The sequence below is a fragment of the Notothenia coriiceps genome, unplaced genomic scaffold (assembly GCF_000735185.1).
Source record: "Notothenia coriiceps isolate Sejong01 unplaced genomic scaffold, NC01 NC01_scaffold00001922, whole genome shotgun sequence".
Classification (NCBI taxonomy): domain Eukaryota; kingdom Metazoa; phylum Chordata; class Actinopteri; order Perciformes; family Nototheniidae; genus Notothenia; species Notothenia coriiceps.
Window position 1 is genome coordinate 126,421 of NW_011334623.1, and position 13,267 is coordinate 139,687.

A 13,267-nucleotide genomic window follows, 5' to 3' on the forward strand; every position below is an offset into this window, starting at 1 on the left:
TCGGGGATAAATCATGGCATTGGAAGAAGCACTACAACAAAACATAACTGCTGGGCTGGCTGTCATAACTTAGAGTTGGTGGAAAGTTTGATGTTCTTTATGGATACCTTACCCGGTCCACCACCACAAAAACACAAACCACTGTGTCCTTATATGGCAGTGCCAAGGACACGCTGAGACTGTTGTAATATTAAATAAGAAGAGTAAACAGAAAGGCCTCTCCTCTAAATCCGCACGCCAATGGTCCTTATGTGGGGCAGCAATGAAGGTCCCTTTCAACTCCTGGACGTTAAGCTCTTGGCTCGACCATACGTGATTAACATTTGGAGTCACCATTTGCACACACAACATTTTTCGAGAACAATGTGAATTATAAATAAAGCGGTTTCTGTGGGAACTCATACCCTTTACATATTTAAACATTTTTACCATGGAATCCAGTCTCCTGTTTTCTTGTGAATAACACTTCATTAAGTGTCTACTCTTAAGAGTGAGTGATGTTTGCTTTTACTCCTGTAACACAAAGACTCACACTGCTCTTAACGTCCTTCAGTTTTGGCAGAATATCCAAGGTGAAGCCGTCGGCCTGCCCTCGAGACCGATTACCTCCGTTCATGAAGTTGCCAAAAGCCAGCACCAGGCCAAGCACCTGCAATACACACTTACCATCCTGGATAGTCTGGTACACATACACACGAACAAACGAAGGAGATGAAGAGATGAAGGTTAAATTGAGTGATGGAAAAGTAAATGAAAGAAAAAGAGGGCCAGCGGCTCACCTTGCAAACCCTCTGAAGGATTTCTACTTTGCGGAGGATTGAGGTGATACACTCATGGAAAGTTGACTGAAACAGGATGCAGAACACTCGTTCAGAGAAGTTGGGGATTTGGGATAACTGGAATAGAAACCTGATGAAGGCACAAGATCAGTCACTTTAATGTTTAATGACACAGCTCTCATGTAATGAACTTGGTTGAAGGAAAGTCTGGCTCTTACTGTTCAGGCTTGTCCAGTGGCTTGGCATCCTCCTTGTCTTGTGATGATTTGATATGCTTTTTAATGCCATCCAACTCATCATTTTGAGCTCTCTGTCAAAAGAAAATGCAGATTTAAGAACAGGATGAAATAAAAAAGACAAATTATAAGAATGTATTGTTTTGTAGGCTTAGCTCTCTATTTCTTAATGGAGAAAATCTTAAGTTAAGAATGTAGCTGGTTAACCTTAAACTCCACTCAATGGCCATCTATACAGTATAGGTTTCATAAATGCTAAAGTGGTTACTTCAGCCAGAATGCATTCCCAACTATTATCCTGCTGTCAGGCTCAGGACCAAAGTTGTATATAAGGTGGTATAAAAAAGCAGGCCAGAAATGCCCCCTTCGTTTCACAAGAGACAAAGACAATAGATTGAAATGCGTCTGACGCAAACGGGCAAAACAATAAAACCATCCCCAGGAAGAGAATGTAAACTCTTTCTGTCCCTCCATAGACCCCTGAAGTCTGAGTGTCAGCAGTCTGGTCTCTCCCTCTGTTTCTCTCCATCGTTCTCTCTATGGTTTGGCCTTTTCATGGATCCTTGGAAAACATCAAACACCAGCATCAAACGCACGGAGAGCCCGATTAGTATTCTACACACCGCTGCCTTCTGTCGACGAGGGCAAACTCTCCTTCGCCTTCTCTTGAGATGTTTTCAAGTGTAAATATATTTAATACAAAGCAGATCCTTTTCAAAGGGCAGCAGTGGAGCCCAGCAGTGTTTGGTGTAATTGGGGACAAGTAGGCATTAGCGTGTGATCTTTGAATTGCTAGGGCATGTTGCAGTGGTTGTTAGCATGAGAAAAATGCAGTCCCATGTGGAATATCAAATGCAAAGGAAGGTAGGATGATATTTGTGATGTCAGAAATCTAGTGGTAGCTGAGTGGTATTCATTAGCCAGGTTCCTAGTACAGGACTAAACAGAGCCAGCCTGGGCTTAAATCACTATTTATGTCACTCATTTTCAGCAGACCAACATTCATGAGATTATTTGTACATTGAGCTGCCAAAGAACAGTGTTCAAATGACAAATGTAATCATGTAATACAAATATATTAACATATATAAGACACTTTAAGGCCTATATTGTGACATCACAATGCCTTGTCGTAAAAAAAAAAAAACCTGAGGCAATTATTCGTAGTATAAAAGTTCGTAGGAGGGCTTTAACTGACCTCCATGACATTTAGCTACCGTCAGCTGAGAGAGAGTCTGAACTTCAGACAGCCAGTCTGGACCCAGATTATAGCTTGTGATATTGGAGGGGAGGGAGTGGTGTCCCACTATCACTGTGACCCCTTTAATGGCGGTGGCTTATTGTTCAAAGAACAGGAGTGGCTGTAATCCGCAGCTCATAGACTGAGTGACTCTGTCCCTGTGTGTGTTTCTGTCCCTGTGTGCATACAGTACAGTATGCACACATTTGTGTGGGTCAAAGTGTTTGTTTGTGAGTATGTTTGTGTGTGTGAGAGAGTAAAAGAGAGTGAGGGAGAACAGTGTGTGATCTCGCTCCTTGCACAGTGAGTGAGGGTGTAACCATTAGAAGCCCCTCGCATTCCTCAAGACAGGCTGACTGTGCTGCCAACTGTGGTTTAGGGGGCTGGAGACCCACAGACAGGATGGAGTCTCGCAATACAAAAGAGAAACAATTTGGCTCCTCAACTCAATAACATAGCCTTAGGCCATAAGGGGGAGAAGCAGAGAGAGGGAGAGGGCTTGAAGTCTTGGGGTGAGTGGAGAGGTTAGAAGACTTTTGATCCTCAGTTATGACACATTGGTTCATAACTACAGCTTGTCTCGAGCCGTAGTCTCATTCCCATGATCAACATTATTAATATGCCTCTGGTAGCCAAAGGTCCAGGCCTCCCTGTGTAGTTGTGCCAAAAAGCAATTCACAGGAATTTCACAGCATCTTAAAACTGTATTACAGCTGAAATATGGAAAACATGTCGTTTTCATGTTCCATTATTTACTGACCTGACTTAGAACGGGTCCTGACCCGTTTCACTGGGCGGGGGGATATTTCCTATCAGTGAGGGGTGATGAATATGTATTTACTGTGTACAAGGAGCCCTTCATGGTCGAAATGGAGACATATTGGAGTAGTGACAGCTCTGTAATTCCCTTTATGCTAATATCGTACGATAAAATGTGGTCGTTTCACTTGGCAAGGCTCAGTGTAGTCTCTCTCTTTTTTCATTTGAAAAACAAACCTGGACTTTCAAGAAGAGTTGTGTGAGACAAAAGCTGGAGTTTCTCAACTATAATTTCCTTTGCTCTGGTGCGTTACAAAAAATGAAGTCAATCAGAGCCAGTGTGAAGAAAAAACATGTTTACTATGTGAAAGCGTTGGTCGCCTTCCAGGCCGGCAGACAGACCTACACAAGACTGACTGTGTCGCCAAACAGCACACATACCAGTTCGGTTTGTGGCTCGCCTGTTTGTTTTGGTATCTAATGCACACTTCCTTTAGTTCACCCTTTCAAGTGGAGCATGGAATAAGAACTCCACAATGAAATACGTTCATATTAAAGTGACATCTCTGACTCACTGAGCAAAAATAACATTGCTTGAAATTATAAAAACATAAATTAAATTAAAAGGCATGTTTTTTTCTTACCTACACTGTATGTCAAAAGTTCAGGATCTTATAATCTTGGAGAGGTATCTTTTGATGGATAGCTGTTGGTGTTTTGTGGCTTATTCTCAGGAAAGTGCCAAATAAAACAACTCTAATAGCTGATGAATGATTTGTTTTGCCTTTTTGTTGATATCACAGCATGTTGAGTCTTCTTAGGTTTCACTCTATAATAAAAAGATTGCCTGTTATTCATATATGGCATGAAATGTGTAACCATAAATCACTGTATTTGTCACAAGCAAACTGTTCCATAATAATACTTCTACTGCAAACCACAGAGGAGAAACAAAAAAGACTGTAGGGTTTTCCCACACCAAATACTGCAGTCAAGATTAGCCTGAGCTGTCAGTGGTGTTAGTTTGTATAATTATACTGGGTTTGTTGCTCAACACTGTGTATTTATATGGGTCTGCATTGGCAGGAAAGGGCAGAAATGTATTCCAGTTTGGGATATTGTCTTTTCACGAGTCTATTGACTTTACTGAAACCACTGTCCACATGAGCCTTATCATCCTCCATTCAAAGTCAAAAAAGTAAAAGAGAAATGTTTATGAATGCTGAAACCACAAAGACACAGCTTCCAAGTAGCTCAGATTGTTGTACTTACATTTTCATAAAGGGCTTGCAGAGTCTCCAGATCAACCACAGTGTTGTCCATATTTAGAACGGCTGTGTATGGAAGGAGAGGATGACATGGTTAACGTTAACACTAACAGGCCTCCACTTTTATAATCTCTAGATAACAATATTTTCCTTGGATGTAACAACAATCTCAAACATTGGCAGAACAACTTTTCAGAGCTTAAGGTGGCATGAAACAAGGGCAAAATTCTACTTGCAACCCTAAATAAAGCGTCATGTGCCGTGTGCTGTGAGTTACATAGATATCAACTCTCATCAATACAGCAAGGAAGGGGCCACAAACTCAAACATATATACAGAGGTCTTAGAAATCTGTCAAAGGTACAAAGATCTGTGTTTGAACTCCTGTGTTTGAATTCCTTGTGTCGCCTTTTTGTCTCGGTGCGAGGACCTGGCGCCCGTGAGCATTAATCCTTTGAAAGTAAATGTTTAAAGACAAACAGAGCCCGGGGGTCTGCCGTGTTGAGGCTGAGGTGTTGCTGTACGCACAATCACCCAGTGAAACACTCGACACCTATATATGTATTTCACCGTGATGTGGGTGTCCAAATTACTCACATTGTTTTGATCTGCTGATTTGCTGTTTAAGTACGGGGGGGAAAAGCTAGTGTCAGAAGGGATAAAGGAACCTGGGAGTAATGGACTCAATGCACAATGTTCACTTCGCATCACATCATGCGTGGACATTGAGCGTGACTGGACTCCTTATAAGCTTTTCACAGACTTAAAAAGAAATAAAGAGAGCATTATAAACCTAAATTAGAGACAGGACATGCATTTGGAAAAAGGCCTCGAGGGACTGCTGTACTGACTCAGTTTTGTCTCACGTTTTCAGCTTTGATATTGCTTTATCTCTCCTTATCTAATCCTGCAGCCTTTCTAATATCTTCACTCTTGTGCCACAAGGGCAGACCCACTTCTTTCTCAGCTCATTACTGTCACTCTAACTTCCACACACTCTCACCTCGTTGCCACAGAAATGCCTTCTTGCTTTCTGACTTTCCCATTTTTCCCATTTATCGCATTCTTCTTTTGCAACCATTTGGTTTTTATTACTATCTGAAACAAAGTGTGACTGGCTGGTTTGATTTGAGTCAGCTTTTTTAAAAGACGTAGGAGAAAGCTGTATCATCTCACAGACTATTACCGAAAGCCAGACCCATCTCCCTGGGTCTACCCCGACTACCACATTCAACCCCAGCGTGGGTCCGGGAAACAACAAAATAATACTGTGAGTGGCGCTTCAAAGCCTCACAGGAAGCAGACATTGCTCGGATGTGTCTTGTGAAACACGCAAAGTGTCAGCCAGGACTCACAACAAACAACAACAGCAGTGAGGAAACCGGAAATGTTTTCACCTCTTACTGACTATTACAAGAGACACGATCTAAATCATTGATCCCAAAGTAGTTTTTCGTCCCAGAATTAAGAGGGAATAAAACATGATGAAAGGGGGCAATTAAAAAGTTTTGCTTTGTGAATCATTCCTTTTTGTAAATACATTTGTGTTGATTTGTTAATCATCTTAACCCTCGAACAGCACAAGGGGACATGAGATCATCTCAGGAATGGGAAAACAAAGCGTTGCTAATACTGTATATAATCTGTTGGGGTTTGTTCTATGGTGAAATAATAAGTATGTACAATTAAATGCATGACAAACATATTTTTGGGTTACTTTGTTTGTTCAAGGCATTGTTTTGGGAATAACAAGACATATCAAGAAGTACGTCACCAACAAACCATTGGGATATCGCCACTCAGCCTTTACTCTCCATGATGAACTGAAGTTTCCAATCAGTGCTAATTATGCACTTTGGTAAAAACTGTCCTAACAAAGGAGACGAATGACAGTGCTGATGAGAGTGGCCCTCACTTGCCCTCCCACTCTGACCTGAGATGGATGCACCAAAGACTGAGAGATCCTGAAGAATGAAAATCCCCCAAACACTTTGAAGATACTGTACTTCTTAATTAACTGGTAATGGATAGAAGTGTACGATATACCCGTTTTCTGTGGTATTTGAATGTAATATACCAAGCTGCCATTGAGACACAGATTTGAAGCTGTAATAACGCCTCTATTGGAGGGGGACTGAAAAGGCCGGGGAGATGAGAAAGAGTGTTTAGACACATGGATGAGCGAAGACTGGAGAGCAATCAGAGAGTAACTAAAACAGGAAAACAGTCTGCTCCCATCAACATCTCCTGAATGACTTCACTTTAACAAAGCCGCTCAGACAAGACGGTGACAACTCATCAAAGAAAGACAGAGAGCCGCGCAGAAACACGATGTGGATGTTAGATGGGGAGAGATAATGCAAAATGAGAGCAAAGAAAAACAGATGGGGGAGAGCAACAAAGGAAAAACATTTCAGATGCCTTGCAACATTATGACTTGTGATAAAGCTAACTATGGGGAAGTTTAATCTTCGGGCAATGACCTCAGCATATACTCATAGTTACTCACGTCACTATCCAGCAGACTCAGAACAAGATGTCTTTAGCAGATTGAGATAGAGGCGCTCCAATAAACAACAAGAAAAACCTGGCCATCATTTCAATGTTCTACACAAAGTGTGTTTCAAATATGTTTTAGGTTTATGGATGTTTTGATGTCAGTGCTCAGTCTTTACAGGGGGCTTTTTTTTAAGTGCCCTTTTAAATTGTTTCACGCTCAGTTTGATTTATGTCAAGCACTTTGTCACTCTAGTTTTTTTAATTGATATATCAAAAGGTTAAATTATATAACATCTACGTTCTATAGTGCGCAGACGCATTACACTGTTTCCAATTGTTTTCTTGAACTCAAAGGGTTTAAGGAAGATAAGTTCAGATGTATTGATAAATATTGAGGACTTGATGATAACACTTACTATTCTGGATGTCCTTCATATCAAGGTGGATGCTGGACATCAGAATACCCACAGCCTGTGAACGCTTGTTGTTTAAGAGCTTCACCACCTAAGAGTTGAAGAGACAAAGGCCAAAGAGAACAGGGATGATGATATGCCATAAACCCAGACATGTCCACACACGTGCAGACAATACATTTAATAACTGACTGGAAACAAAAGACAGGAAAATCACTCCCTTTGTTCTGCTTTTTTCTGTGGGAGGAAAGCTAGAGACCATTTACCCGCAACATTAGTGAAATTAAAAGGCTGTCAGCTGAATTATGATGATTAACAATTTCTGCTTTTCCTCAAATTCTCCACATCCATCATCTTAAAGCCACGCAAATAAAAACATTTGCTCAACATGAAGCATGTTTGCAAAACGGAATGTGATCACACCGAGCCCTGCGAGTGATTGAATATACAGAGGTTGGTTTTGGTATATTATATATTATATAAAATTGCACAATGCAGGGGCGTTTTTCTAAAGCAAACATGAACATAATAACTTGTCAAAACTATCGTATCTCCAGATGGTAATTGCTCCTAAAGTTGTAATATTAACAAATGTTATCAAAATAATAATTACTTCAAATTGTCATACAGCCAGGAGTTGAATATCAAGCTAGTGTTGTTATTCTGTAAGATAAACTGCAACCAAGAGGGCCATTATGAACCACAGATCGCCTGAGTAAGCAGAAGTGTGCACTGGGTAGAAAAGTGACGGGAGAGGACAGGAAACCCATAGCCAACTGTGATCCAGACAGAACGCTTCCATCTCAACCAGATCACACAGACCACAGACCTCTCCAACACACAGGAAGTTATATCAGCCCAAACTGTCTCTGTTTTCCCGGCACAACCACAGCTTCAGGGGTTAGGACCCATTGAGATATGATGCGGAATGTCCTCCAGAGTAAGACTGTGATATCTAATGAAGGGAAGCTGCTTAATGACAGTGCCAAAATAAGTCATTAGTCATGTTTTATCAGCTGACCTGACTCTGCAAAATGCACTTTAAGGTTAAACTTACATAAAACAGATTTCAGTGGTTAACTACCGAGGAGAGCATGCCTGATATAACAGAGGATCAATCTAAAACGGAAATGCCCTTGCAGTGCCTCAATAGTATTATTTCATAATGAAACACAGCTGGATCCATGAAACACTCTAGTTTTTAATATTATTTTCGTGACAAACACATCAAAACAACACCCACAATTAATGCAGTACAGTGTCTTTCAACATTCATAGTAAATCCATGTGTCTACGTTTTTGATTTAGAGAAATCATTTGATTCAAATTCATTTTATGTGGATTATTAACAGATTTATAATTGAAGGTTTGACCAATATTTACTTTCTCATCAATCACATTCAGCTCTGTGAGAAAGTAAAACATTTCTGAAGCTGAAAAAAAGGCTTGAAAATGAAACAGTTTGCAACTAATTATTACTTATTTTTGACATTTAACTTTTGGTTCAAAGATTGAGTTTTTGAGGGTTGAGGTAATGTATTCAAAAGACTCACCTACAGTTCCTTTTCTTCTGAAAAAGCCATTTTATACTGTATAAATGCTCATAATACATTTGAGATATATACTGCAACAAAACCCAGCAATATTATTAATATTTTTCTGACCTTTCGGTGCTTATAGATTGAGAAAGATGTGTTGTGAATTAAAGCTCAACAGTTTTAGACCTCAAAAGCCCCTGGATTCGTGGATTGACAGAAAAAGAATCTGCAACTACTTTCATAATTAATTAATTATTTAAACAATAGTAAAACACAAATATCCCACAGTTTCAGCTTCTTAAAGGTAGGGTAGAATGGAGAAACCAGCTCGAGTGCGCTAGAATTTGAAAGTACGCAGCCGAAAAAAATCTGCCCCTTCCTTCAGACTTCCTTACAGAGCCCCTCCTCCAACACACACGAACGCGCACATGACCAATGAGGGCACGAGATAAGTTTGTGCACAGATGGAAGGCTGACAGGCAGGTAGGCCATCCAGTTACTTTAGCCGGGCCGGCTAAAATGATTGGTCGTGCTTTTTACAGCGCTACGGCTTCCAGAGATGATTTTTGTATGTATTTATTGTCAAAGCATTTAATATATTCATTGCTATCGGGATGTTAAGAGCATTCCATGGAATATAACAAAAAGTGTTTCTGAAGTGAATTACCTATACCTACCCTTTAACTGTGAGGATATATTACAAATGTAATGTATTTTAATTAACCCTGCTGTGAAGAGTTCTACTCGGTTCTCTTCCATGATTTGGAGACATTGGCGCAATAGCCTATACAGACAGTGAGCATGTGCTGTGATTGGACTGATTTTATATTTGTTATCTATTTGTTTTTATTTATTTAGTGTTTAGCTTTTTATCTTATTTATTGGTGTGTGTCTTGTCTTTTTGTATGTGATATGGATCTTGAGTCTGAAATAAAGATTGAATATTTGGGTTTTGGACTGTTGTCCGACAACAGCATGTGTCAGTGTTGTATAACAATGTATAATCTGAATTACTCTGTTAGGAAGATAAATAGAGAAAGTAATTATAGGATTAGACAGTAAAGATAATAATGCCCTACAGCAATTTCCATCGTCCATTGACCGGCTTCTTTTATGAGGGATGCAACATATCATAGAGATGCATAGAAGCATTGATTTGATCATAAATTAAACAATCTTTAAAGCGGAAAAAAGTTGAGCACTAGTCAAAATACTGTGGATTGACCTCAAATTGCATGAAACAAAGGCACAACATCTTCAAACAGATGCACATTACATACTCTAGCATCATATTACATGGCCTCACTACACCTCTGTATGCAAACAGCATCAACTGTAAGACAGCTCCTCTTTTAAACCTCTCTGCAGATAGACAGCTACACTTGAAAAAGAGAGTATTTCTTCACATCTGATACTGATGTGAGCAGAGGCCTTTACAAAGAATACTGACGTCAGAGCTGCTCTCTAGTGGTAGCTCTGGAGAGGATGCTTGTCCCCTCTCATCAGTGAAACAGCTTAACTCAGGACTGGAATAGCTGCGAGTAGTAGATGTGAGAGATCGTCATGAGGCATTGGGGCGGTGCTCCTGAACTCTAAATGTCACAGGTTGGCTTCAAATTGGGGTCAATCACAGGTCTCGGTATGATTTCATTTTTCTGTTATGGACTTCAACCTCAGCATTACTTGTGTGTTGTGAACAGCAGTATCATGCAGTGATGACCGAGGGAATTCAACCCACACCCACCTCAATGTGTCTCCTGTCCCTGGTAATTTAGCAATACAAGCACAACATGAGCTGCTTCATGATGTGGAAGCCAACTCAAATCACCAAAAATTAGAACATCGCATAAAGGAAAAGTCTATTTAAATAGAGAATGGGGTACTCATTTTGGTAGTTCCCCGTTTCCCTTTCGTATATCGTCATATATACCTCAATTCACAGGTGTATTGCTCTTTACAGAATGAATTCCCTCTCTCTCGGGTGTCGAAAAACCGCAGACAGCTCCTTCAGGCTGAAAGACAGCTTTTTCTGACGTTTGTTTGAAAAGGAGTTCCTGTTTGATTGAGTAATTTTCTTGTGAAGGGCAAACTTTCCCAGCTTATCTAAAGTTGAACTTTTTGTTGACTTGGTGTCATATAGGATCAAAGCTGCAAGGCGATATTTATTCTCTACTATGCTATATAGGGCCTTTAACTTAGCAACTGCAGTTACCAAGTCACTTCCTGGTATTATATTTTTCTTGGGCCACTTTCAAAAAAGCATTCTTAACCCTTAGTGGGTCTTTTTTGACCCGGTGAGGTGGTTTTCTTGAAGTATCTTTGTAATTACATTTTATTATCATTTCATATTCCAGCTATTCCTCAAAAAACATATTTTGGATATCATGCCATTCTTATTTTAAATTTACATTTTAAGAAATTGTAGTTTTTGTATTATTACCCCAAGCTTCCATAAGCGGGTCAAAAGTGACCCGCATGCATTTTCTATGGAACCCTATGGGAAAATGTTTTTTTTCAAAATGTAAAAAAAATGACTAAAATTATAAATAGTAACAAATTAAATATAAAATATTTCTAGGGTGAACCAAAATATAATACTAAAATATTATATAAGTGATTTTCCTTAACCAAAATGACAAAAATGGTATAAAAACACATATTATTCTAATACGGGTCCTTTTTGACCCACTTATGGAAGAGTGTAGGGTCCAGTCACTCAGGCATCTAAGGGTTAAAGCAGTCAAAATGAAAGGTGGAAGAAATAGAGAAGCTCAAATGTATCCAGTAGACTTTAAAACTACAATCAAGTGTCCATTAAATTCTCCACCCCCCTTGACCATAGACAATGTGGCAAAGACAACATTTAGAAAGTATAACAATTATGTAATTTGGCTTCAGAAACCACATTTTCATGATAAATTATGTTTAGGCGTTCAACAATTGTTTTTGGAACATTACATTTTTTAATGTTTTGGTGCAAAGCTTCATCTAATCACTTCCACAAACTTAGAAGATTTTCCACATGTTGGCAACAATTATTGCTTTGGGTCTGAATAACAAGGAGGACATTTAGCTCCCTGGTGTGACATTATTGTGATTTAGACACATAATTTGGGCAGAGAGTATATCTACATAAAATGTTGACAAAAAGCAGCTTTACATCGTAGATCAAATGTTGGACTTGCGGATTGATGGAGTTGCATAAAGGGCATTGGGGAGGCAAACAGTCGGGCCATTAAACTAAGTCATACAGAAAGCACAATGGGAGGAACCACATCACGAAATACAGCTCCCAGGCTTCTCCCCCCCCCCCCCTTTTTTCCTTTTCTCCCCACACTCTCTCTCTCTTAACAGTCATCACCGTCGTGAAGTTTCCTTACCGCACGCGAGACATTGGCTCGGTGCCACTGGATGGTCACGGGGGAGTCGGGTGGGAGCCAGAGCTCACACCACATAATAACTGTCTGGCTGTAGTAGTTCCTCCTGTCACTCAATGCAACTCAGAGAGCGACAGTGAGGACAAATGGGAAAGAAACGAGGCATCAGAGGAGTGAGAGGGAAGATGGGAAAAGCCCTGAAGAGAAGCCATATTTGGTGACCCAGGGGGATATGCAAACACACACATCCTTTCATAGATAAGCAAGTCGGCAACGATGTAGTTTACACTTCTGGATGTTTACTGTATAGACATAGAAAGGAACACACAACCATAAAACACACTGTACTTTACCTGCTTGGCCTTTGACTTGCTGATTGTGTCGGAAATTGGCTTTTTCTTCACCTTAACAGCACCTTTGGAGAATAGATCAACAAATTCTTCAAAGTCTACACTTGGTTCTTCGATTGTGTCCCACACCAGTGCACTGGACCTAAAGATAGGGGGGAAAAGAGGACATTATGACAGTATATTGTTTGAATAGGTGGAGTGAGTTCCTCTTTTATTGTGTAATGCCAGTTTTTATTTCTGACATTTCTAGATTGCCTTCAGCTTAGTACTAATTTGTCATCTTTTGCAGCATATAAATCAACTCAATACACTTGTCAAATATGTCAGCTAACAAATTACATTTAAAAGTTTCTAAATTGAAGTCTATTTCAAGACCTCTATTCAGCTACACATTTCCAAGCCTTATTAAGGAAAGAAAACCTGGTTCAAGTAAATCCGCTGCTGACCACAATGCCTGGACTGCATCACTTTCATTTTCCGCAAGGTTAGCATCTCTATAGCCTTCAGAGCACGTGCTGATCTTTATCTTAAGTGGACAAGCTTCCTCTACTGTTCAGTAAATACCTTAGTGCAAATGAGCCATATCTATCTTCACGTTATACAGCATGGCCTTACTTTTTAGCATTCAGCTGTATGCGTGTCCAGTAGAGGGGCTTCATTGGCTTGGGGGGCTCGATCATAGCCTTGGCAGGGCCAGCTTCCTGCACCGCCATGGAGGGCATAAAGCCTGGTGGTGGTGGAGGCCCAAAGCCCGGGGCCGGCGGTGGAGGAGGGGGTCCCATTCCAGGGGGAGACTGCCAAGGCACAC

At 40.2% G+C, this 13,267-nt stretch overlaps 1 protein-coding gene across 1 annotated transcript in view; it reads right to left on the reverse strand.

The window, feature by feature from the left end:
- The window catches only part of fmn2a (formin 2a), a 36,961-nt gene that overhangs the window by 11,654 nt on the left and 12,040 nt on the right, over nt 1-13,267 (reverse strand). The window contains exons 5-11 of the mRNA XM_010793538.1: nt 13,075-13,253; nt 12,463-12,601; nt 7,198-7,285; nt 4,287-4,348; nt 998-1,089; nt 780-909; nt 533-679 (exon numbers count right to left, since the gene is read on the reverse strand). Coding sequence (XP_010791840.1) covers nt 533-679; nt 780-909; nt 998-1,089; nt 4,287-4,348; nt 7,198-7,285; nt 12,463-12,601; nt 13,075-13,253 — 837 coding nt within the window. The remainder of the gene's footprint in view (nt 1-532; nt 680-779; nt 910-997; nt 1,090-4,286; nt 4,349-7,197; nt 7,286-12,462; nt 12,602-13,074; nt 13,254-13,267) is intronic.